The following is a 25,663-nucleotide window of genomic DNA, read 5'->3' as shown; positions in this document are numbered from 1 at the left end:
AGGATGGGGTCAGACCCTGACTGAAAGCCTTGGCCGGCTTCAGAGCATCTCTGGCTGGGCGAAAGGAGACGCCGAGGCCTGCCGTAAAGCGCGGGGCGGGGGACGGCTCCTGCTGGGTCTCGGCCTGGAGTCCGAGGCCGGACCTCACCAGACCCCAATCTGGAGGCTCTCCCCGCACTCCAGCCCCGGAGATTGGTGCCTGCGGCCTCCCGGCGCCGCCGGCGGGGCCTCTGCGGCCCTCTGGTGGCCGGAGTGCGCGGCGCCGACCTCGGCGCTAACACGGTCGCGGGGGAGCAGGCAAGCGCCTGCGGACGGGTAGGGCGCTGCCGCGGGGGCTCACTCTCAGGACCGAGGAGAGAAGGGAGGTACGCAAGGCCCCGTGCGCGGTGCTGGTAAACACCTGCGATTACGCTCCTGCTGTGCCGAGATTACAGTTGTTACTTTCTGGGTAAACTGAGGCCCCAAGAAAAGGAGCGTGAGCGTGAAAGTGCGTGTATGAGTGTGCGAGTGTTGCGGGTGGGGTCCTTGCCCCAAGGCGCGGAGAGTCAGAGCCACTGGAGGAACTACAACCCTGACGCCCCTGCGGCCGCCCAGCCCCGTGCCGTGGAGAACGGGGTCCGCGCGCCCCCTGCCCCAGCCGGACCCGGACTCAGTCGCTCCTCGCGCGCGGCGGGCAGAAGCAGCGGCGGCCGGCGGAGGTCGCGGGAGGTGGCGCGCGGGCCCGCGGGCCGTGACGCACGGAGGCTGGGAGGGCGGGGGGCGGGGCGGCCGCTCAGGGTGCTTATAAGGGCGGCCTCCGGGCGCGCAAAATCAGAGCGAGCGGCTTGGTCCGAGAGCCGTAGAGCGGAGCGGAGCTCGATCCGGAACCCAGCCCCAGCCCCACCAGCCTCGAACACAGCCCCCGAGCCGCGCAGCCCCGCGCCAGCTCCGCGCCCCCGGCCGCCCTCCGCGCTTCTCTCGGCCCCGCTCCCGCCAGTGCGGCCCTCCGCCAAATGAAACTGGCCGCGATGATCAAGAAGATGTGCCCGAGCGACTCGGAGCTGAGTATCCCGGCCAAGAACTGCTACCGCATGGTCATCCTCGGCTCGTCCAAGGTGGGCAAGACGGCCATCGTGTCGCGCTTTCTCACGGGCCGCTTCGAGGACGCCTACACGCCCACCATCGAGGACTTCCACCGCAAGTTCTACTCCATCCGCGGCGAGGTGTACCAGCTCGACATCCTCGACACGTCCGGCAACCACCCTTTCCCCGCCATGCGGCGCCTCTCCATCCTCACTGGTGAGCCGGAGGCCGGGCCCGGCGGCGGGCGGGTGGAGGGAGCTGCGCCACTGGAGCGGGGGACAGGGACCCCCGGTCCGAGGGCGCCCGGCGACCCCACGTCCCGCCCCCGCGCGCCGCGGTGCTCGGAGAGAAGTCGAGGCGCCCCGCGCGCGGCGGCTAGAGCCCCGACGCCTGGCGGCGGGGCGTCCGCTCCCCGGTCGGTCCCACTTTAGCTGTCCCCTTGGCTGCTGTCCTCCCTGGCTCCTTTAACGCCCTTTCTGTTTCCCCGTAGGAGACGTTTTCATCCTGGTGTTCAGCCTGGACAATCGCGACTCTTTCGAGGAGGTGCAGAGGCTCAAGCAGCAGATCCTCGACACCAAGTCTTGCCTCAAGAACAAAACCAAGGAGAACGTGGACGTGCCGCTGGTCATCTGCGGCAACAAGGGGGACCGGGACTTCTACCGCGAGGTGGAGCAGCGCGAGATCGAGCAGCTGGTGGGCGACGACCCCCAGCGCTGCGCCTACTTCGAGATTTCGGCCAAGAAGAACAGCAGCCTGGACCAGATGTTCCGGGCGCTCTTCGCCATGGCCAAGCTGCCCAGCGAGATGAGCCCGGACCTGCACCGCAAGGTGTCTGTGCAGTACTGCGACGTGCTGCACAAGAAGGCGCTTCGGAACAAGAAGCTGCTGCGAGCCGGCAGCGGCGGTGGGGACCCCGGCGACGCCTTTGGCATCGTGGCGCCCTTCGCGCGCCGGCCCAGCGTGCACAGCGACCTCATGTACATCCGCGAGAAGGCCAGCGGTGGCAGCCAAGCTAAGGACAAGGAGCGCTGCGTCATCAGTTAGGAGCCTTCCCCCACCCCAGCCCCCCCCCCCACCCCGCGCCGGCGACAGAACCTAAGGAGGACGTTGTTGTTGAAAAGTCACGTCTGACGTCCGGGCCAGCCCTGGGTCGCGCGCGTGAACTGGCATCTTCCCTCCCCGCGCCCGGTACTCACTAGGGGGCCGCAAACGATGAAGGAATGGCCCTCTGCTCTGGAAGGGTTAGAGAACTGGCTTAGACCGGGACTCCCGCCCCCGCCATCCCCCATGGGCGCCTGCCACCCCCACGGGTTGGGGGCACAGGCCCGGCAGAGGGGGAAGTTGTCTTGTTTGTGACAAAGACAAGAATGGGGGAAGGGGGGGTGTGGGAAGGGGGGGGTGTAAGTTAATCAGCCTCTGTTAGGCTTTGGGAAACCTGTTCTGACCCCTGGAGGGTCTAGACGGGACAAACGGGGCATTAACTTGTCTGTGATTCTGGGTTGCCATGACAGCTTAGGAAAGCTTCTGCCCTCCTGAGAATAAGGGGGTGTGGGTCAGATCATAGCCAAGTGACTTGTTTACATGTGTGTGAAATTGCACAAAGGAAAACAAAACACACAACTTGCACTTTAATAGTTCTGAGGTCATCATGGACATGAACAAACTCTTACTCAGCTGTTTGTACTGTGTGTGACAGTCTTTAAAGTTATTGCTATTGTTTTTTTTTTATATAATACCAAATAAAATAATTTAAAACAGAAAGCCACATGCTTGCTTTGCTTTTAGAAATGGCTGGAAGGCCAAAGGGTGAGGAGGGAGGGGCGGGGATTTACTTCTGGGGCATTTGACTCAACCTCCCCAGACTGGCAGATGACCCTGGCATTCTGAAAATGGCCTCAGCCCCCCATGGGCTGGGAGAAAATGCTCCAAAAAACCTGCAGATGATTGGACCAAAGCCCTCTCTGATTTGGGAACGGCTCCTCAGAAAGCCAAGATAAGAAAGGGGTCCAGATTATTCCTGGAGCTGCATCTCTCCAGCCACCAAGGGCTTCCGGGCTGTGCCCAGATTCACTCCAGGCAGAGGGTGAAGCGAGGGCCCCAAACCTGCAACTCGCAGTCGGCTCAAGGGGTCACTAGGGTCCTGCTCTCACAAGGGAAACGGAGCCTTGAGAATCTGGTCAGGCCCGTGCAGGACCCTCGCCCCCCGACTCTGGTCCAGGGTCTGCCACATGGCTCTCAGCAGATAGCTCAACGCACCCCTGCCCCCAGCCACCTGTGCCCTCCAGCCTCAGGAAGCACTTGCCACCCCGGGGGTAGGTCCAGCACCTCCTCTGCCTCATCCAGGGTACCCATTCCTGACTCCGGAACCAGCTCTCTGCCACTTGTAACTGCAAGCTCAGGCCAAGGGACACCTGCCAAGCCTCTAATTCTTCACCCGTGGAATAGCCTTCTGCGTGGGGGTGCTGTGAGGACTAAGCGAGGTGTCTGCAAAGCACTTAGTGCGAGTGTCCACCGCCTAGTAACCCCCTAATAGGTGGCTTCAGTGGCTTCGAGAGGGTGCTTGGCCCCTGGAGGGGTTCCGTGTTGTCTCAGGGAGGGATTTCCATCCTGTGCTGTGAGGGCTGCTCCCTGGGTGCTGAACTCACCCCTGGGCCTGGGGGGCCAGTCACAGGTGCGCAGGATGACCCACTACCAGGCCCACTGGGTCCTTGGGGGCAGATGTCACTCCCGAGGACAATTACCCTGTTTCTCATGCTGGCTTTGCTGTGTGGGCTGAGGGAAGGAGGTGCACGGTGGGGCCTCCCACAATTTGTTCTCTCTCCCCTGAGCAAAATGAACATCTTCCTTTCAACTATGCAAGAGGGACATCTTATGATGGATTTCTCCGTACAAAACCCAAGATGTCCTGAGAGCAGAGCGCAAGTTCTTTTAATTCTACTCTCAGAGAATGTCACCAGTCCAAAGCGTGGAGTACAGGGAAGGCTCTGTCTGCCTCGGCCCCGGGAAGAGGTCTTCAGCCTTGCAGAAGGGACGGTGGTCTTGTTATCTCTATGTGCTTCGTGGTTCCTGTTTGGTCAGAGCCTTAAAACCGGCCCCATGCGACTCTGAAATGTCAAGGACCTAACTGGTTCAGTTAAATAACAGTCCCAGGGTGGGCTGGCCTAGCAGGCGGCCGCCCACTTCAGTTCAGAGCGCGCTCTTCTGTCCAAAACCACTGAAACCAGATCCGCCCCCCCCCTCGTCCTGCACTCCCCCTGTGCCAGCCCCGCTCTGACAGGTGGCTGCGGGTCAGCACACACGGAACCCCTGTGAAGAACACCTTCGACCAGTCTTGCTGCCAACGAGGTCAATTGGCGGGCATCTGTTAAGCCCCTGACTTGGTCTGGGCAGGTTACGAGCCCATTTCGAGATCTAAACAATACGCAGTTACTTCTCGCCTCACAGAACAGGCGAGGGGAAGGGCTCGGTCTGACAGGCCAGGGAGGGGCATGCAAATCTGGAGGAAAAAAGAGGGGCATCACAAAGCAGAACGGGGCCGTCGAACCTGCAGGCGTGGTTTGTCACGCGGTGTCGGAACGGACCCGAACAGCACTGTTGCAGTCGGGTGATGGGTGAGCGGAGCCGTCACCGAGGGCAAATCAGGATTCCCTCTATCTGGGGTGCAGTGAGGGTTCGTGGCTGGCTCTTTAGTGAGAAGGCCAGAGGGGTGACTCATTATTTAAACCAGGACAACAGGAATCTGAACCGCTAAGAGGCAAGGCCCGGGCCCCTGGGAAGCAGCCATAAGCCTGCATAGAGACAATGGTGCCCTCTGGCTTGTGGGAAGCAGGGGGAAGGAGCCGGGTCAGCCTTCAGCAGGAAGTGGCTGGATGAGCGGACGGAAGGGGGCAGGAGACAAAGGGAGCAGGAGCTAAAAGTAACAAGAACATGTAGGCGGCAGAGAAGCTGGAGACCGGGGCCACCTGCCCCGCTCTTGGTCCTGCCCCACTCTTGGTCGACACCCCCACCACACAGTTTCATTCATTCACTGGCTCAAACATAAAAAAAAGAAAAGTATTTCGGGGGGAGGGCGGGGGTGGGCTGATGAGGGAGGAAGCCATCCTGCTGCCTTTCAAAACAATATTCTTCCTCTGCCAGGTTTCTTTTAGCATTTGAAATGCGTGCCATGGGGGTGCAGACCCAGTTGGTCAAGGGACTCCTATGCCCATTTCATGACACTGCTGTCGCAGAACAGTGAGCACCCAGGGCGCAGCATACCGAGGGGTGGGAGCGAGGGTGGGGGGAGGGCAGGAAGCAGAGGGGAGCCGCCTCCTTTCCTCCTGCGCTCAGCCGCTCTGCGGAGCCTGAATGCACAGCACATGGCCCCCTCCCCAGAAGAGGGGCGGCATCCCCGGCCCCCTCCCCAGCCTCCAGGAACAGTCTTCCCTCCACCAGCAGGCAGTCCGGTTATTATGCATCTAGACATATGGACACATCCTCTACAAGGAGGCCCCAACAATCCAAGCCTGAGCGCTGGCTCCCCACACAGTCGATGCCAAGTTTGGCTCCGGAAGCAGCTACAGCAGCCCCGGATTACAGGATTACAGAGTTCACAGCTGGAGTTCGAGGCGCTGGTTGGGGGAGTCAGGGAGGCTGTGTGTTCTTCCGCTTCTTTCCCGGGCCTTCCTGGAAGCCGGCCTCGTCTACTCCTTGGGGATCTCAAACATGCAGAGGCTCTTATACTTCTGTAGAAGCTCGTTCTTGGTCCTGACCTGCTCCCGGAGGCTGTGCAGCTGCTGCTGCTGCTGCTCAGGGCTCAGGTGGATGCCGGGCATGGCGCTGATGACTTTCCGCATCTCCTGGAACTTGGTTTTGAGGGCGTTCAGGTCCTGGTGGATGTCCGGGCTGTCCTTGTCCATGCTACGGGGGGCAGAGGGCAGTCGTTAGCATTCATGGCTCAGACTCACCCCCACAGAATCTGCTCTCTTCTGACCTTACCTTTCAGCCTGCCTTGTTTGCATGTCTCCTTCTGAGGTCGTGCACCCCCCAGGGGACAGCTGGCCAGTAGAAGCACCTGCGCCCAGCACTGCCACTACAGCCCCCCTCAGCCTGCTGGCACCATTTGAGGCCAAAACCCCATTAGCTCAGAGGACAGGGACTGTGTCTGCCTTGTTGGGACACATATCCCTGGGCCCAAATTCGCCTTTGTTGCCAGAATGAATGCTTGGCAAGTAAGTTCATAATGTTTGTTGAATGACTGAACATACCACTACCATTGTGAGGTGACAAATGGCCGGCAAAACTGGCCGAAATCCTACATTTCTTCTAACTGGAGACATTTCCAGGCCAATCAAGAAACTTTATCAGCTAGCCAGAGCTAAGTTTAGCTGATGTTTTGCTGCCTGAGCCTGTTAACGTAAGCACTAGTTTCCACAGGGCTGGTCATAAATTTTACAATAGTTACAAGCTATTGGAAATTTTTCCAGCAGGTACGAAGTCTCCCCTACCAGTCCTGTAAATTCCTTGCCTTCAGGTCAGGCAGGATCATTCCCTCCATCCCACTGCTCGCTATCATTAGCTGCCCGGAGAGATCCGTACTCCCAGGCACTGCTAAAATAAAAACAACAAGAACAAAACCTTCACCTAAGATCAAAGAAACAGCTTGTCAGTTGCTCCTATACATTTTTTACAAGTTAGCAAGTGGGGGAGCTTTTGCAAACTAACAGCTGGGACTAAAACTAAAAGCCAATTCAGTGGGGTTTTCTAAAAGTCACCCATTGAGGCCTGGGGTGGGGGCGAGGGGAGAACTGTCAACGATCACTTATTTTTTGAAATAAATGTCCATTCCTGATGAGGAGTATCAGCCCAGATGGTGCTAATTCATGTCCTTTATTCATCATTTCTCTGCTTACGCAGACAGAATATCCATCTTCCCTGGCAATCACTTGGCAAATGTGATGGGCCCTGCTCCCTGTGCTCAGAGGCAAGATCTGGAGAATCACTCATTCTAGGGAATGTTAACCAGCCAAACATTTCTTGTTGTCATTTGATACCCTCACTTTAAATATCCAATGAATGAGATCCCTTACCCCAGTTTCTAGAGAGGAGTAATTGGTATTTATGAGAACTGTGAATTCTTTAGAAGGTGGCAGACAGGGGGCATCTTTTATTTTAACGATTTTAGATGTCGGGCTCGAATCTACAACTTTGGAGGGAAACCATCTGGGTTTCTGAAATTGTTATACTTGCACGGCATATGCGTTAACACGACGTATGAACACAAGTCCCAAGAGAGCTCTGAAAGTGAACTATAGTTTTAAGAACCCTGATCCACACCAATCTGAAAGGACAAAGTAAAAGCAAACAAACGAAAATACATAAAATAAGAAATTGGAAGGACGTTATGATCATCCAGTTATGGGAGCAAGCATGATCCGGCCCCGAAGAAGACTGAGTTCTGAAGGAAAAAGTGGGCCATGCTTAGGGTGTTTGCTTTTGAAAATCCCCCGCATCTCAAGATTGTCCATTCTTTGCTCAGTGAACTCTCAGCGAAGGAGCCACATAAAGGCTTGCCTGGAGGGAAGCTACAGGGAAAGGGGGCCATGTGGCCCCCAGCAAGGCCCTCTCAGCAAGCTTCTCGGCCTGCCCTAGTTGGTGAAGGTAAATAATGTGGAACTCCTGGAGCGAGAACTCTCTATTCAGGAACCAGCTCGAACCAAGCGGGAACCTGCTAGACCAGGATGACTGTGAAATGCTCAAGCCAAAATAAATGAGCCAGGCCCAAATAGTGTGTGAATAAAAGCAGAAAGCTCCAAACGGGCCTGCTTTGTGTTCAATGTTAGTCATCAGCCAACTTTAGAAGAAAAAAAAAATGAGACTAGGCCAAGGTCGACAGGCACGAAAATCATACAAACAAGGGCCAGGTTAGGGCACTTTGGTTCTGCTTATAGGAGTTTCTGAAAGATGGACAAAAATACTGCTGCTCTGGCTTGCTTGACAGGCCACTTCTTCTCCGACTCCTGTGCAAATCCTAGGTGATACTCAGCATCCCGTGGACACACACGTTCGGTGTTCCTGGCACCAGACCCAGGGCAAACTTCACAGGCCTATTAGGCAGATGGGTTTAAGACAATGCCTTGTTCGGGTGCTAAATACAGCCGCAGCTCCAATTTTTACTACGGGTGCCTCGGGACTTGAAGATGCCAGCTCGCCTCAACTGGGCAAGTGTGTCCACCAGGAACTTAGAAGCAAAAGGAACCCACCTGGTTCCTGAAGCCAACCTCCTCCCAAACCAGAGACCACGCAGTAGCAGGCCTCTGTTTCCCACTTCTTCCTCCTGAGAGTTTCTGTGACCTTCAGTCTGGCGCCCCCACTGTCCTGGCTGACCCACGCTGGGACCAGTCCTGCCCTCCATCCCTCCCTCTTTCCACACTAACTCGCTAAATTCAGTGGCCGGCATCTTTCTAAAACAGTGTGTGTGTGTGGGGGGGTGTTGCTTTTCCTGTGACCATAATAGGTGCTTGAGGGAAAAACTTAAAAACAGCAGACACCGAGGCTTAGAAAAGGAAGATCCCTCTAAGGCACATCCCAGAGAAACCGGTTAACATGTGGCATATACATTTCAGACGGCTTCGAAATATACAATATATGGTTACAAACACACATGTACTTCTTTGTTATTTGCTTTGACAACAATGTGACCATTCTTGCTTTTTTCACTTAAGTTGCACCTTGGACGTCTTTCCATGTGAACGCACATACGGTGAATCAGCTAAAATTCTTTGGCTACTGCTGGCCATTTGGATGCTTGCAACTTACCATTTGTAATTGCAATGGCAATGAACGTTTTGTACCTACATCCCCAAGTACTTGTGCAAGTATCTTGGTAAGATGATTTCTCCCAAGTGAATATCTAGGTTAAAGGTTATGTACATTCAAATTTTTTTTTTTTAAGATTTTATTTATTTATTTGACAGACAGAGATCACAAGTAGGCAGAGAGGCAGGCAGAGAGAGAGAGAGGGAAGCAGGCTTCCTGCGGAGCAGGGAGCACATTCAAATTTTTGACAGGCTGACAAAATGCCCTTCAAGAAACCTGTATAGTGGCCGCAGACACGCTTATCCCTCACGGACTCGACAGCACTAGCTGACCCACCGGCTGTTAGAGAGCCAGTGGCTGTGTGCACTTCTCTGTTCCACTTCAGCCAGCACCTGAGATGTCCTCTGAGAGGGACTCTGGGCCTCAGACCCTTGCTTTCATCTGCTCACAGGGTTACAGTAAAGTGGAAAAGATTCCTTTTAGGGAGGGGCCACAAAAGGTTCTGCTAAAGGAAGTTCTAAAAAAATACTGCTCTATAGGACAGCCCAGAATGGGTCTGTCCACTTCTATCTCTTCAGTGGCCAACAGCCCCTAGCCTGTCCTCCTTCCTCAATTTCAGGACCCTCATGCCAACAGTTCCCACTGTTCCCAGTTCCTTAGATTCTGGGGAGTCCTGCTGACATCCCAAGTGCACCGAATGCCCCTGTAGCATGCCACATATCAGAGGCAGGGCACTCCCAGGACTGAGCGCAGCTGGAATGCTGCACCCTTACAGATGCGTCCCTGTGCCGCGCTTCCTGGTGCCTAATGTGCACCCAGTCGCCAGTCCGCCCGCTCCTCCTCCCTGCCCCTGCCTCCTCCTCCCACTGGCCCGATTTCCAGAGCTGGGTCCTCTCCTCCTTCTGACCCCCTCTGCCCTACCTACCTTTACAAAACCCAAGTTTGAGCTCCCAAGCTCCCAGACACCTGCCAGGCCAGTTCGCACTTGCAGGGGGCCCCTTAGGGCCAGCCACCAGCAGCCTGTGCCCCTTCCAGGCGCACTTTCCCACTTTGCTCCAGACTCTGCCTAAATGCGGCACTGTGGCTCTTCTCCCACTGTACTAAGTGACTGTGGCCCCGTGTGCCTGTTTCATGGTGTCTGGGTTCCAGTGGGTGCTTGGTAAGTTAGGCCAAATGCACAGAGATGAAGTGGCAGAGGAGGGAACAGGCTTGTAAGCTGGCCCAGAAATAATGCTTCCGAACAGGCTATAAATATTCCCTATCTGGGCCCTCATTCTTTTCACTGGGATTCGGTTGAAGGAGAAGCCAAGGGCAGAGAGGACTACAGTCAGATGAGGGCAGACAAGCCCCACGGAGCCAGGGGGCTTCTCTCTCAGACTTCTCCACTGATGTGGGGGCCGCGGCCTTCTCCATCTGAGGACAGGCCTCAGCTGGCGGAGGGCTGGTCAGATTAAAATAGATCTTATGTAGAAGAGGCAGGTCAGTAATACCATTTCTGTGAAAGTGGTGCTGCCTGGGCTCTCAGGTCTTGCTGACCTGCCTGGACAATAAAGAGACCTGCTGTCAGTGACATGGCCCCAGCCTGAGAGGTGAAGGGCGACACCGTGTACTCCTCACTTAAACTAGCTCTGCAGTGTCCCAAATGGCTCCCCTTTTCCTACCCAGTAACATAGAACCTTTTAAGGAACTAAAAAATTACCAAACCGAACCAAAAAACATTTAAGTACCCATGTTGACAGAATACTTTTACTGAACGAGTCACAACCAGCAGGCAAGGCAGTGACAACCGCAGCTCAGAATTCCTAGGCTGGGACACTAGTTCCCAGACTCTGTAGATTTGGCAACTTTGAGGGGGGAAAACACTGAATTCTTTTTGGTCCTCATTTCTTTCCTCCTTTGTTCTACACATACATCTCTAATGTGGTTTCTACACGTAAGAGAGAGGCCTTAAAGAGTTGGGAACCCTAACATTTCTTACACACATGAAAATGACATTTTTCTTTCTCTTTTTCCTCATTCTCTAAGTTAACACAAATACATCATTTGGATCATTCCTTCAACTAAGGGACGGACAGCAGGAGGGAAGAGCAGTGGAGCTTCTCTCCAGCGCCAGGCAGGGTGCATCCCAGCCACACGACAAGAACTGGGCGCTCTCCTGGTGTGGGAGGTGGCCTCTGAGCAGTTCTACAAGGGCAGGTGGCATTTCCCTGGGCAAAGATGACGCATGCGCCCTGGAGGACTCCATGCACCCAAAGGGCAATGGCAACAGAATGACTCACTCTGGGTTTTCTGTGGTCCAGACAGGCCTTTGAAGATGGTCTGCACAGACTCCTGAATGGAGGGCTACCAGTGGGGAAGGACGGAACGGAAAGAATAGGGAGCCCTAGAGATTTTTCAGCAGAGAAAAATTCAACTGCTAACATGCACAGGATGAATTAGAGAGACGAGAGGATAAAGGCAAAGAAACTATTTAAGAAATGACTGTAAGATCCCAAAAGGAGGTTAGAAGACCTGGACCATGAGGAGTTTTACCAACAGGCTTGGCAGTAAAGGGGCAGATTAAAGCCTGAATGTTCCACTAACCTAATCTCAGCATCTCTGCACCTCCTAGCATCTCAGCCAGGCTACAGAAAACAGGCCGGGAAAGGTCAAGGTACTAAGGGTATATGCTGCCAAGAGAGAAGGAAGAAGGAAGGCCAGCCTGCACAGATCATGAATTGTGCCAGGAAGATTTCACAGTGCTGGAGAAGAACAGAATGTCCAGAAGCAGATGAGCAAACATATGGGGACTCTATGTATATGGTCAAGGTGATGGCTCCAGCAGAGAAAAAAATGAATATTTGATAAGAGCAGTGGGATGATACAGCTCAAGGAGGGAAAGTGGGGGTGTCCCCTTCCTTCTTCCATTAAAATACATTCCAGAAGCAACACAGAACTAAAAGTGAAAGGAGCACCTAGGTGGCTCAGTCAATTAAGCATCGGTCTCCTGATTTGGGCTCAGGTTGTATCTCAGGGGCCTGGGATCTAACCCTGAGTCAGGCTCCACACTCAGCGTGGAGCCTGCTTAGGATTCTGTCTCTCCCTCTGTCCCTCCCCCTTCACTTGCTCTCACTCAAATAAATACATAAATCTAAAAAAAAAAAAAAAAAAAAGAAGTGAAAAACGAAACCATAAAAGTCCTAGAGGAAAAAGATTGATATTTGTCACTTTATTAGAGGGGGAAGGCCTTGCTAACTAGGACCAAAATCCAGAAGCCATTAAGGAAAAGCGTAACAAATCTGCCTGAATAAAACAGTATGCTTCCAGATGACAAAAACAAACAAAAGAACCCAGGAACAAAGTCAAAAGAAGTCATAGCTCGGGGGAAATATTTATAATACACTAGCCCAGCAAAGGCATATTTTCCTTACATACAAGGAGTTCATTAAAAGAGGGATGACCTTATAGAAAATGGGCAGTTTACAGGGGAAAAATACAAATGACTTAAGAAGATGCATATGAAAAGATGATTTATCTGATCAAATGAGACACAGACCAATACAACACATCATTTCTGACCTATCAGATTAGCCTGAGTTAAAAAGTTTAAAGGTGATGGCAGGGGTGTGGGGAAAAAGACACAAATACATGGGGCACCTGGGTGGCTCAGAGGGTTAAGCCTCTGCCTTCCGCTCAGGTCATGATCTCAGGGTCCTGGGATCGAGCTCTCTGCTCAGCGGGGAGCCTGCTTCCCTTCCTCTCTACCTGCCTCTCTGCCTACTTGTGATCTCTGTCAAATAAATAAAATCTTAAAAAAAAAAAAAAGGACACAAATACACTGCTGGTAAAACATACACTGGTGCATTCTTACTTATTTGCTAACAGTGATTGAAATGTTAAATTCACATATCTCTTTGCTAGAAATTTACTCAAAGTTTACAAACAGGGTGGCTGCAGCACTCACTGCAGTGGCAAAATGCCAGAAACACTGGAAGTGTCCTTGAGCTGGGAAGTGTTGAAAGAAATGGTGGCATAATCATGAAACGGAGTATGACGCAGTTTGGGGACAAGGGAGGGAGCTGGGAGGAGTGGAGGGGGAGGCTCACTTGCCATTTTGTACCTTTGGGGGTTCTTTGAATACATCTACAATTGAAATTTCTCATTTCTTTTTTTTTTTTTTTTTTTTTTACAACTGCAACTTTTATTTTTAAGATTTTTATTTATCTGAGAAAGTACAACCGGGGGGAGGGTGGTGCAGGCAGAGGAGGAGAAGCAGGCTCCCCGCTGAGCAGGGTGCCCCAAGGGGCTAGATCCTAGGACCCTGGGAGGATGATCTGAACCGAAGGCAGATGCCTAACTGAACCACCCAGGTGCCTGTACAGTTTTTAAAAAATACTTTCAGGATGGCAGATTTCTGGCCACGGTGGGTTAATCAAAGCAGCCCAGGCCACAGGAGATTGTGTTCCAGACAAAGCTAAAATGATGTAGCACTCTACATTCAGCAACAGCTATGAAAATGAGAAATGCCTGTACCCTCCACTCCAGCAATTCCACTGCTGGGGATTTACCTAATCATAAACGTACGAGGATGCTCCCCCCCAGCAAGGCTGGCAACAGCAAAAATTAGAACAACATGTAAACGTCCACAAACAAGACTGGTTACGTAAGTGATGGTGCTGCCACCTTACTGACGAAGGCCTTCATGGGTGAGAATGAAAAGGGGTCCAAAACAGACTCATGAGGGAAAAAAAAAAAAACAAAGTACAGTATGATCTCAAATTCTATACATTTTTTAAAAGACATGCATATATAGGTCTTGGAAGGATACTTAAAATAGTAACAGCAATTAGGATTGGTGACGGAACTTCACTTTACAGGATTCTGAATTTGCAACTGTTACTTATTTTTAAATAAAAATTTTCTAGAAACCTAATGATGCAGGAGTCCACATTCTTTATGAGAACAAGAAAGGCTGAACTCACTTCAGCTCCTTTCTCATTCATCCCCTGGGCAAGGAGTAAACAGATAATAAAGGGGTGCATGCAGAAGCTACAGGAGAGGGAGAGATCAAGGGCCTGTAGGAGCCAGCAGGTCTTGGCCCTCATTCCGTCCGGCCAGGCCGGCCTGCCGGGACAGCGTCCTCACTGGCTTCCCTGCCTGGGGGCAGGGATACCATCTCTATCTCGAGCACGAATCTGACTGAGGCCCAGTGGTTGGAAGTTCTCACTGGCTCCCCACTCCTCAGAAGACAAAATCTCCCTCCCTGTGGGGGATGCGCTGTCCTCTGTATGTTGACTCTCCCTCTCGCCAGTTCTCCCTTACTACCTTACATTTACGCCCCAGCCCCATCACACTGCGAGCTGGCTGCATGAGTTCAGTACTGTTTCTGGGCATCACGTCCTTATCCGTGTTCTTCCTACACCACTCCTCCTACCTCCCATAATTTAAGACTCCACACTGGCACCTGCCCTTAACAAACCTTCTGACTCCTCCAGGCTGCCCCAGGGCCCCTCTCTTGTCGCCATTCCGACCACAGTCTGTCTCCTTCCCTTATTAGCCTATTATCACAAATACATACCTACACACATATTTGAAAATCACATCCTAGCTCCTTTTCATGGTAATAGGATCTTTCCTTCTCTCAGTGAGTTTCCTCCAAGTGGAGTTTTGCTCTTCTGTTTTGTTTTATCCTCTGCTACGGTTTTTCTTCACATGCTTAGTGACCCTGGCTGCCTGTCATATAGTTAAGAGTAAAATACTGCTTGATTTATGTGCATAATTTACTGCGTTCAGCATTCTAGATGAAAGAAGAAAAAGATGTGATCCTATGATAAAGAGGATGTTCATTATTTTGACTTCCACCAGATGTGGAGGAAGAAGACGAATGCCAATAGAAAATGTAAATACTTTATATTCTATTAGTAAAAAGCAGGGTATTAATAAATAATGGAGAATATTGGGAAAAAAGTATAAAACATTAAAAGGCTTAGTGGAAACTCTCTTTTTGGGGGAAGATTTTATTATTTGAGAGAGAGAGAGTGCAGGAGGAGGGGCAGAGGGGGAGAACCCCAAGCAGACCCTGTTCTCAGTGCAGAGCTCGACCTCATGACCCTGAGATCATGACATGAGCTGAAACCAAGAGTTGTATGCTTAACTGACTGAGTCACCCAGGTGCCCCTGCCCCACTTAGTGGAAACTCTTAATGATGCTTCTTTATTTTCTTAGAATGAACTAAGTTCTTTCTTGGGGAGCCCCCAATGTCTTCCCTTTTGGGCTCACCAGACACCCCAGAGAAGGGATCTCTGTCTCTCTGGCTGCCCATCTAGAAGCCAGATTGGGAAAGAAGGCTAGGGTTGTGAAGTACTTCAGTTTGTGAAGTTTCTCTTAATCTGTCTTTTCAGTATGGCTCCCTTTCTCCAACTCCTGCCATGTGCCTGGTGTTCCCCAGTCCAGAGACTCTCTGGCTTATCTTTAAAAATAAATCTTGGGAGAGAGTAATGCTTTAGTTTTCTGCCAAGATGGAAGAAGGACAGTCGCCCACTGTCGCCCACTGGAGTGAGGAAGACGACCATGAGCTCTGATTCTTAAACAGACTTCAGAAGTCCCTGGCATTGTCAATTCCCAAGATGTAGGGAGAAGCCATGGTCTAAGGCAGCTGCTTCTGGATGCTTCTTCCGGCTGAGAGATGGATTAGCCGTTAGCCATCTGTGACAATTATCTCCTCTCCTGTTCTTTCTGCTTTTATGCTAAAAAAACCAAAAAAACAAAAAAACAAACAAAAAAAAACCTCTTCACTGTCCTTTCAGAGGGTACAGAAATAAACACATGTGATCAACCCTCCATCTTTCACAGAAGGCTGCTCTTGAGTACACTTTACAGCAATCTTAGGATTTAAAGTACTGTTATTCCATTTCACAAGAGAAAAGACAGAGAAGCTAAGTCATTTGACCAAGATCTCTTAGCCCATACACCATAAAGCTGTAATTTGAACCCGCTCTTTGAGGTCCACTGTTATTATTCACGTATTAGAGATAAGAAATTAAGGCCTAGAAAGGCTACATAATTTACTAAGATTACAAGGCAAGTGGCTATCAGTATGTGGATTTGAATCCAGGACTACCTGACTTCAAAGCCCGTGTTCTTTCTAGCGTAGCTTACCGCTCCATGTTTAAGGCCAGTCCAACCCAAATGCTCTACTGGGGTGCAATATACTCTCAGGGGTCCGGGAACTGTCCTCGAGACTGTGTACATTTTATGTTTTCATTTTCTTCTATTTTTCTTAAAACCAGTGTATTTGGGTTAATTTGGATAATCCATTTATAATCCAGCACTGCCCTGGGATTTTGTGGTCTGCACTTGTGTTTGTTTGCTATCTCACTGCTGCCTAGCAGTTCTACTTGAACTTCTACTTCTAGTTCTACTTCAACTTCACAGGCTAATGAGAACAGAACAGAGTCTGCCTTACCCTATAAACAGTATGTTCACACCAAGTGAAGCCAAATGAAGGCAGGGTCTAATATGAGAACAAAGGCTTCACAGTTGTTTAAAAAGTGGTAGAAGCATGAGGTCATCCCACAGCAAGTTAATCCAGCCTGGCTGAACTCAAAAGAAGCCAGGCCATTAACAAACAAGACTTTCACGTGTTGGGTAGCAAGTTCATTTCAGCAAAACACCCAAGAGTGCATTAATGCCCACTTGAATGTTACTGTAAGAGTGAGTTTAATTTACTTTGTTTTGGTTTTTAATGGTTTAATAGTTATGAGCCTAGTCTACCCCATTAATTTGGATATAAATAACAGTAAAAATAATTGAGGCAAACATGGGGATCAAGGAGACTTTTGGTTGTACTGTTTGTTTGTTTTTTTTTCCTTTTACAGGGTCAGCTGAAAACTCAGGCTAATCAGAAGATTGGCCAAAATAATGACAAACCCGGGAGCCTGGGTGGCTCAGTGTGCTGCGTGGGTGGGACTCTTGACTTCCAGTCGACCTCAGTCGATCTCAGAGTCACGGGATCCAGCGGCCACCGGCTATGTGCTCAGCAGGGAGTCTGCTTGAGATTCTCTCTCCCTCTGCCCCGCTTCTGCTTCCATGTGCTCTCTCAAATGAATAAATAAATCTTTTAAAAAGAATGACAAATCACCCTCTTTGGCATTGTCCAAGAACATGCAACCACAGGGCAACTTGTATCTTTGTTTCTTTTAATGTTTTCTATCATCAGCCCTCCAAACTCTTTGAATTATGGGTAATTCCCAAACCTGCCTTTTCCCCCTTCAAACTGGTGTGCAATGTGGGGGTGAGAAGTTGGTCCTTTTTACTGTGTACGTCCCACAGCACTTAGCAGTGTGCCACACAGCGAAGATGCTCCATATATGTGGGATATGTTGAAAACAGAGAATCCAAGGGTTACTCCTCTATTACAGGTGAGAAAACTAGGGCTCAGAGACGCTTGACTTGCTCCAAATCACTAAGGTGAAAACTTGAGCAGTTCTGACTGCAGAGCCTGTGCGTTCGGTCTCTAGTCTGCCTTCATTTTCAAGAATACCGCCTGGCCCTCAGGAGGTCTGGCAACTCTCTCAGGGCTCAAACGTCTGCTGAATGCATGTGCGACAGGGTGTGGTTTTGGAAATGCCTCCTCCCCCGGGGTCTGTTTCCCCATCGGTAAAATGGGGGTGTAGCCAACAGCACCTAGGCTTTTGCAGCTCGGAAACAGGAGACGAGAAGCGGGAGGGCGTGTCGTGGCTGGTCTTCTCTTGGGCTCTTACCATTTGATGATGTTGTGAACCAAAGGTAAAAAGGAGTAATTCTCCTCCTCCTTCACGCCGGCGGGTGACTGAGGCCTCGGCGCCGGCGACTGCTGCGGCTGAGGCGCGGCGACCGGAGGCGGCGGCTGCGAAGGCGGCAGCGGCTTCGTCTCGGGCAGCGGCGGCTCGGCCGGCGGCGGTAACGCATCCTCGGCCTGTCGCCCGGCGGCCACTCCGGCCGAGGCCATGGCGCCCGGGACCCGCAGGTCAGTCAGCAGGACCCCAGCGATCAGCTTCTCAAAAGCGTCGCGGACTCCAGACGTCACCACCGTGCGCCCGCGGGGGCGGGCTCTGGAGAAAGGTTGTGCGCGTGCGTACTAGGATATGGGCGGGGAGTAGGGCGGAGCAACGGCCGGGGGCGTGGTTTCTGTTGCTAGGCAACGGGCTATTGACGTATTTTGTTGTAAATCGAGGCAGCTAGTTTATTAGTCAGCAATAGATTTATTTCAGAAATATTTGATTATTATTAACACGACGAAGAGGGTCCAAAAGTAACTAATACAGGAATGCTGAGATACATAAGCCTCCGCATAGCCCACCCTTGCCCTCGGAGAAGGCTTCCCAAAGAACCACCTTGACCCACAGGCAGAGTAAAAACCCACCCAGGGTCTGTTACATGCAAAGCACTGGGCTCCACGGGCATCAAGAACCCGGAGAGGGAGGACCCACAGCTCCCCCACCGTGCAGAGGCCTCCAGGAGGACAGGCGGCAAAGCCCGACCCAGCCTTAGTGTGACACTCTGCTAGCCCAAACGGTGCAGAGACAAAGAAATTAAAAGCCCCGCATGGCTAGATGGGGAGGAACTAATAATTCGACATGTAATATGCATCATCTGGATGGCAGATGCAGTGTTAAATGTGGGGGTAGGTGGTGGGAGGGCTCTCCCGACTTCAGTGGGAGGCAAAAGGGGATTGACTGGTGGGAAGAATAAATGTATCCTACAGGAAAGGCAACTCTCAGGTAGGTACTCTCCAAACCTCTGGCCAGTTTCTTCAATCCCTAGATCTCAGTTTCCTTAACTGTAAAATCTTTTATTCAGATTCACAGCAGATCCTAAACTGCTTTCTAACTTCAGATACATGGCTGAGCTCCAAAAGTCTGGTTTGCCCCTAGGATCCTAGGCCAAAAACCTGGTGGTTTTGTAATTATATTTCTCAAAACAAGTGTGATATGGGAGCTGCATAATAAATTTCTGGGCAATGTGACACCCATCCTAAGCTTAGTTAGTGAGGGGGAGAGGACATGAGGTAGGAAAGCCCCAGCCTTTCAAAGTCAACCATCAAGGGTCTTAAAGAGAGGCAAGGAAGCCCATATTCAGAGAGCAAGATGAGCCGGAGTACTTAAGAGCAAGGTCGCTGATCCCAAGGAAAGCATCGATGCTGATGCTACTATTCGGATGCATTAGGAGAGGATTATGGAGGCAGACCCTAGGGAAGCCAGACTGCAGAAGGAAGTAGGAAGTTGGAGACTGTGCTGGTAGAGGCTCTTTAGTGATGGGCCTTAGCACGGCTTTCTTCAGCAAGAACTGCATAGAATACCCTCATGGGGCTGGGGAGGGGGTGGGGAGAGCAAGGGGAGGGAGATTCTGAAGGTTTTCTTCTTGCTAGCCACAGAGCTCCCCACTTCAGGGAAGAGTTTTAAGAGTCATGGTAGAGAGCAGAGGGGAAAGGCCTGCTGGAATCAGACCAGGTGTGCTTGAAAAGGCTATCCCCTTGCAGCCGTTTGGGGAAATATCGATGGTGCAAGAATTAATAGTAATTACCACAATTGCCGTGGAATAAAAGTAGATACAAGGAAGAGTCACAATTGTTATCATACTTAATTCACAAAAGAGCTCTAGAAGGCAGATGCTAGCATCTTATTTCTTGGGCAAGGAAACTGAGGCTTATGATGGTTGAGGTATTGGCCCAGGGCCACACAGCTTGCCTGACACCAGATCTATGGTCTTGACCAACACCTCGGGTCTCTGCTGGTTCTGTAACTTTATGATTCAAAATCTTAAAGTGATGGGGCATCTGGGTGGCTCAGTGGGTTAAAGCCTCTGCCTTCGGCTCAGGTTATGATCCCCGCATCCTGGGATCGAGTCCCGCATCAGGCTCTCTGCTCAGCAGGGAGCCTGCTTCCCCCTCTATCTCTGCCTGCCTCTCTGCCTACTTGTGATCTCTGTCTGTCAAATAAAAAAAAAAAAATCTTAAAGTGAGGTTTTTATTCAGAATTCGAAAAGCAATCTGATATTCATCAATAATATCCCCATAGCAATTGTCCATCGTTCCCCCCAACCCCCTCCGGTGTGTTTTATAACCTAATTACAAGTCTCAGCTTTATCACTGGCAGAATAAAGGGGACATCTCTTTTTGGAAAATGAAAAAGCACTGCAGGTATAAATAGCTGTGGCCTAAGAAAACAAATTGAAAGCAGAGGAAGTGTGAACAAGGAGGTGCATTGACAGTTGGCCCTAAAAATAGTTAATACGCTTAGTGGCACAGAGTAAAGCTGACTTCATAACATTGCAGGCAGATATCAGAGGAATCTGCCCATGCTGGCTTCATGAAAGCTGAAGTGGGAGACCTCACCAAGCTAAGCCACCAAGTCATCGCTTCTTGGGCAGATTTATACTATTTCTCGAAGAGTCTTTCTAGTCAAGTTGGTAGTTTACAAGTTCAGCCAGCCTGCCTGCCTCCAGGCTCAGCTTGACCTCACCTTGTGCAGCCATGCAACTTCCTAGAAGGACTGAATGGTTATGCTATTTTCAATTTTCTACTAGCCACATTAAAAAAAAAAAAGAAGAAGAAGAAGAAGCAGGGGAAATGAATTTCAGTAATATATTTTATTTCTTTTGGTATCTCCTGAATATGATCATTTCAACATGTGATCAATTTTAGCAACTATTAAAGAGGTAGTTGATTAGTTTTCATCCTGTCTGTGAAATCCACTATACATTTTACTCTGAGAATGGCCACCATTCAAGAGCTCATCGCCATGTGTGGCTAGCGACTGCATAGCTGAATGGTACAGATCAAGAGATAAATATGTATCAAAACAGAAGACTTGTAACCATAATGGTGAAAGGAAAACAGCAAGTTTCCCAAAGGAAACAGAGCGTATTATTCTTTATAAATGTCTGAAATGTGAAAATGAACACTATGTATTGTCCATAGCTTCAAGATTCTTATATAAAAGTGTTTCTTTTTATTAAAAAAAAAGGATTTTATTTATTTACTTGAGAGAGAGAGAGAGCACAAGTAGGGGGAGATGCAGAGGCAGAGGGAGAAGCAGGCTCATTGCTTGACCTGGGGCTCCATCCCAGGGCCCTGGAATCATGATCTGAGCTGAAGGCATATGCTTAACCTACTGAGCCACCCAGGCACCCTTATAAGTGTTTTAAAAGGGGACAGGACAGGGGATTAGCATGTAACAGCAACTTTCTTTCTTTTTTTTTTTTTTAAGATTTTATTTATTTATTTGATAGACAGAGATCACAAGTAGGCAGAGAGGCAGGCAGAGAGACAGAGAGGAGGAAGCAGGCTTCCTGCTGAGCAGAGAGCCCGATTCGGGGCTCAATCCCAGGACCCTGAGACCATGACCTAAGCTGAAGGCAGAGGCTTTAACCCACTGAGCCACCCAGGCGCCCCAACAGCAACTTTCTGTGTAGTGTTAGATTTCTTTTATAAGAGGACTTAAAGCAAATAGAAGTATGAACAATTGCCAAATGTAGGAGCAGGCAAATATGGGAGTTTGATACATTAGAATCCTGGCTTCTGTTTCTTTCTGGTTGTGGGAACTTGGACAAGTCATTTCACCTCCTGTGCCTCAGTTTCCTTATCTGCAAAATGGAATCACAACAACACCTACTTAATGGGGCTAATGTAAGGGTTACAGGAATGAATGTGTGTAAAGAGCTATTTGAAGTGGCCCCTGGTAAGAACTATGAAGTTTTAGCTAGAACCGCTGCTTTTTAAAATTTTTCCCAAAAAAGCCTTATCATTATTTCTTATAATAGTCTCCACAAACTGTTACTACAAGAAGAAACAAACAAACAAAAAAAACAGGCTGCATCCAAGAAGGGCACTTTGGGCTGCTCTAAGTGGATCTACGCCACAAATACCTGTGAATATGCTTGTGATACATTCCTTCTACGTGAAGTCCAAAAATAGTCATTCCTCTGTCAGACAGACATCATGGGGATTGTTAAACCCATCATGCCATTGAATGATTGGGGGCTTTTTCATCAAAGCTATATTCTTACATATGATTCATCCTTTTCTCTTATTGCTTGGAGCCTCGGGTAGGCCGGAAAAGCTACATGATACTTTGATTTTGTGAGTTAAAACAACAACAACAACAACAAAAACCGGGCAGCGATCATTGCTCAGGCCAAACGTAGTTCAGCCTCTAGCGGGAAGAGGGCCCCTTTAGCCACAGTTCCCTGCTTCACCGGCAGGACAAAAGCCTTTTCCTCGCGTGCCTCTGTCCTGCAGATGGTCTTTCTTCTCTCTGAACGGGATTTGATTCTCTTCTTTGTATTCCTTTCAACCCATCCTCTCCTTACTCTGAGACACTCCGTGATGCCCAGTTTCTCAAATCTCTTACGTTAGGTTTCATTTCTCGGAAGCACTCATTTGGGGACATTTCAGCACGCAAACCTGACTGAGTTTCATTCAGACTCTGAATTTTCTCTGTAAGACTTTTCTTTTAGTCCTTATTCCTTCTTGCTTTTCGTCAGACTTCCGCCAGCTTTCTTTCTTTCTTTCTTTTTTTTTTTTTAAGATTTTATTTATTTATTTGACAGACAGAGATCACAAGCAGGCAGAGAAAGAGAGAGGAGGAGGCAACCTCTCCGCTGAGCAGAGAGCCCGATGCGGGGCTCGATCCCAGGACCCTGGGATCCTGACCTAAGCCAAAGGCAGAGGCTTTAACCCACTGAGCCACCCAGGTGCCCCCTCCAGCTTTAGACAGAATAAAAATGAGAGGCAATCCATTCCCAGAAACTGTTTTTGTTTAAAATGGTCACTACCGTTCTGATTCCATATTCTTTCCAATGTCTTTACTAAGTCATTCTCTAATTATTTGTTAGCCACGGTTTTTGCTTGTTTGTTTGTTTGTTTTTTCCCTGCCACCTACTTCCACATAGCCTCAACTTTAACACCTTCTGTTAATCCTTTTTTTTTAAAAAAAAAATGTCCTTTTTCTCATGATGGCCTTTCCAGTTTTTCTCACTCTTCTTTTTTTTTTTTTTTCTTTCTCTGGAAGTTACTTTGTTTCTTTCATTGGATTTTCTGTAAGTCTTTTGCCCCTTGGTTACTAACCCCAGTTACAAAAGTATAGTTAAAAATTACTCTGTGGGGTGCCTGGGTGGCTCAGTTGGTTGAGCTGCTGCCTAGGGCTCAGGTCATGATCCTGGAGTCCTGGGATCGAGTCCCGTATCGGGCTCCTAGCTCTACGGGAAGTCTGATTCTCCTTCTGACCTTCTCCCCTCTCATGCTCTCTCTCACTCTCTCTTTTTCAAATAAATAAATAAAATCTTAAAAAAATTATTCTGTAACTGGAATGCTGAGGCGGATAGCATGTGTGGCTGGTGTTCATAGTTTGCTCCTGGCTGGGCTTCCAGACCTCCTGGCATGGGCGGAGATATTCTGTAACTACAGACATTTGGAACATCCTCAAACTAAAGATTCTAACAAGTTCCAAGCTGGAAAATGGAAGAAGCATGGAGAGGGAGCAGCATTTGTCCCCTGTCCTTCATCCTCTCCTTACAACATGCCTTTGAAATGTGGCTTTATGAGCTGTGAACATTCCTGCCAGGTCTTTGGCTCGAACAAACTGTGCGATCCTGGGAGCCGTCAGGAAACAGCCGTGGCCTGTCCATGTATTATGTTTTGGGCACCAGCTTGTGCTGAGGACTGTGCCAGGATGCATGAGACAGGCAGGAGGAAAGAGAAGGCTCCAGGCTAAACCGCAGGAGAACGGATGTGTCAGTTCAGAGTTAGAAGGGTCCTGGTGCTTGTCTCCCGTGATCCCCCCGTTTTGCAAATGAGGAAGCAGGGCCCTGGGGAGAAAGGATGACTCACTTCAGGCCTTGAGGCCCATTGGTAGAGGAACCAGGACACAGACACGGGATTAAGTATGTCATGCTGACATTAGGAAGAAACCAGAAAGCCGAGGACAGATGTAACGTTGGAATTTCCAGCCTATTTATGCTAGAACTCCCCAGCAACTTAACAGGCTTTAAGTCTGCAGAAAATACATGTTGTTGTTCCAGCTTTGGAAAAATCCAGGGCTGGTAGTAAGGAGACAGCTTGAACGTAGCTCCCAAGTTGCCGGGAACAGGCGTACAAGGGTGTCGCGCCTCTGGCAAGCCATTGCTGGTTTGCGTAAGTCTTGATTTTCCAGGTGGCCTTGGTGACAGTTGGCAAGGGGGACTGCTTATGTAACCGCTTGACTAGGGATTGCAGCAACAGCAGGGAAACAGGCAAGTGTGGGAAGAGCCAGCCCCAGCTGGGGAGCCAAGGAGCCTCCTGTAGGTGAAGTTCACTGCTGGCTTAGGAAAGCTTGGCCGCCAAGCCTGTGCAAAAGCCAGCAGGGGTCTGAGTGCTCCCAGGAGGCAGGAGCATCCTCCAGGTCAGCCCCAGGACTGCGTGCTGGAGCCATGCTCGTTTCCTGACTCAAAGCTCGGTTTTCTTGTAGTGTCATTCAGTGCAGAAGGCATAAAGGTACAAAATGAATTTATGGAGCAGTGAGAGGAGGCCAGGAGCCAAGAAGCCATCCTTAGTAACCGGGCAGCCCCTCATCTAATAGTGTCAGGCTGCCCGCAAGGACAGATCTGGAGAAGAGGCCAAAACCCACCTCTGCCAAGTTCTAGCTCTGGGACCGCAGGCGAGTAATTCACTCACCTTGTACTTGGGCGTCTCCATGGTAACCTCTCCCCACCTGGGCATCCAGGGTTGAGAGAACACCCTTGGCTGGTGCCAGGCACTGTGCCTGGAGCTCAGAGGGCTCCAGGAAACTGAGTCAAAGTATGATTCCTCCCCATTTCTTCAGGTAGCTCCCTGTTCTTGCCTCTCACGTCTGAGTTTCCGTATCTCTAGAGTTGTCCACATGTGGCTCCGAATCAGCCAGGAGTACAGGAAAAGAAAATTGGAAATCAGAGCTGGTGGAAGTCATGTTGCACATCTTTTTTCCCTCCACGCCTTTGTATTTCAGCCATTGTTTTGATGACCCGCAGGCTCACGGCATCGCCGTGGCTCTAACGCTGCTCTGATGAGGAAGGTTGGGTGTTTGCCGACATTGAAGGATGCCTGCCCGGAACCAGGCCAGGGGCTCCGAGGAGGTGAGGGCTGTATGAAGTGGTGTGGGCCTTGGGAAGCTTTGAATCACGTGGGAGAAGCAACATTGCACAAGCGTCAAGGCCCTCTGGCCTTAGCCAAGAAAATGCATTTCTGGAAAGAGATGCTTGCTTATATCCTGTCAGCTCTTCTGCCGGGCGGGTGCCACCGAGCCTGGTCTGAATGGTGTGGGTCCTGCCAAGGAGCTCGGCCTCCTGTTCCAGGGCCGGGGAAGACAAATGCACCCAGAAAGCACTTTTAAAATGGCCTTTGTGGAAAGATAGACAGGAAGACAACTGCAGATTGTTTGCTAAGGAAATGGGAGGCCACACCAGATGGCAGGATACAGCTGAAGCAGATCTGGGGATTGGCACAGCTCATTTTAAGAAGCTAAAAGCACACAGATGACAAAAGGAAGTTTTCCAAAAGCTGAAGTTGAAATCCCATGGGTTCAGCCTGCCCTCCTCCCACCCGACAGCTAAACTTCTAAAAAGCAAATCAAATCGAAGGAGAAAGCTTATAAGTGAAGGAAGTTATCTCATAGTGGTGGAGAAATCTCGGAAAAACTAGTAAAACCAGAGAGAAAAGCACATCCTTCAGGATGGCGCTCCTTCCCTCCCCCAAATCCTTGCTGGATGCTGGGCACACGAGGGCTCTCTCCCTTTTCAAAACTCGCCATTTGTCTGAAACTGTATTTGGCAT

At 50.1% G+C, this 25,663-nt stretch overlaps 2 protein-coding genes across 2 annotated transcripts; one reads left to right on the top strand and one right to left on the bottom strand.

Moving 5' to 3' along the window:
- The first annotated feature begins 797 nt into the window (after positions 1 to 797).
- On the top strand, positions 798 to 2,823 carry RASD1 (ras related dexamethasone induced 1). The gene is made up of 2 exons (XM_004776496.3): positions 798 to 1,278; positions 1,553 to 2,823. The coding sequence occupies exons 1-2, from the start codon at positions 993 to 995 to the stop codon at positions 2,104 to 2,106; spliced, it is 840 nt and encodes a 279-aa protein (XP_004776553.1). The 5' UTR covers positions 798 to 992; the 3' UTR covers positions 2,107 to 2,823.
- A 1,142-nt stretch (positions 2,824 to 3,965) lies between these two features.
- Positions 3,966 to 17,923, bottom strand: MED9 (mediator complex subunit 9). The gene is made up of 2 exons (XM_004776497.3): positions 17,601 to 17,923; positions 3,966 to 5,961 (listed from the first exon to the last, which is right to left on the bottom strand). Exons 1-2 carry the CDS (start codon positions 17,825 to 17,827, stop codon positions 5,745 to 5,747), a joined length of 444 nt encoding a protein of 147 aa, XP_004776554.1. The 5' UTR covers positions 17,828 to 17,923; the 3' UTR covers positions 3,966 to 5,744.
- Between the last annotated feature and the right edge of the window lie 7,740 nt (positions 17,924 to 25,663).

This window comes from Mustela putorius, unplaced genomic scaffold, assembly GCF_011764305.1.
Source record: "Mustela putorius furo isolate JIRA1106 unplaced genomic scaffold, ASM1176430v1.1 tig00000731_pilon_pilon_pilon, whole genome shotgun sequence".
Lineage (NCBI taxonomy): Eukaryota > Metazoa > Chordata > Mammalia > Carnivora > Mustelidae > Mustela > Mustela putorius.
The sequence above is the reverse complement of the archived record's forward strand: the minus strand, read 5'-3'. Positions and strand labels throughout refer to the sequence as shown.

What these genes read in the sequence shown, in the direction of transcription:
- MED9 (XM_004776497.3), bottom strand. Translation starts at nt 17,827, where the DNA reads ATGGCCTCGGCCGGAGTGGCCGCCGGGCGACAGGCCGAGGATGCGTTA. An exon ending in GTTCACAACATCATCAAATG is followed by an intron (nt 5,962 to 17,600) that starts GTAAGAGCCCAA and finishes TGCCCCCCGTAG; the next exon opens with CATGGACAAGGACAGCCCGG.
- RASD1 (XM_004776496.3), top strand. Translation starts at nt 993, where the DNA reads ATGAAACTGGCCGCGATGATCAAGAAGATGTGCCCGAGCGACTCGGAG. An exon ending in GCGCCTCTCCATCCTCACTG is followed by an intron (nt 1,279 to 1,552) that starts GTGAGCCGGAGG and finishes GTTTCCCCGTAG; the next exon opens with GAGACGTTTTCATCCTGGTG.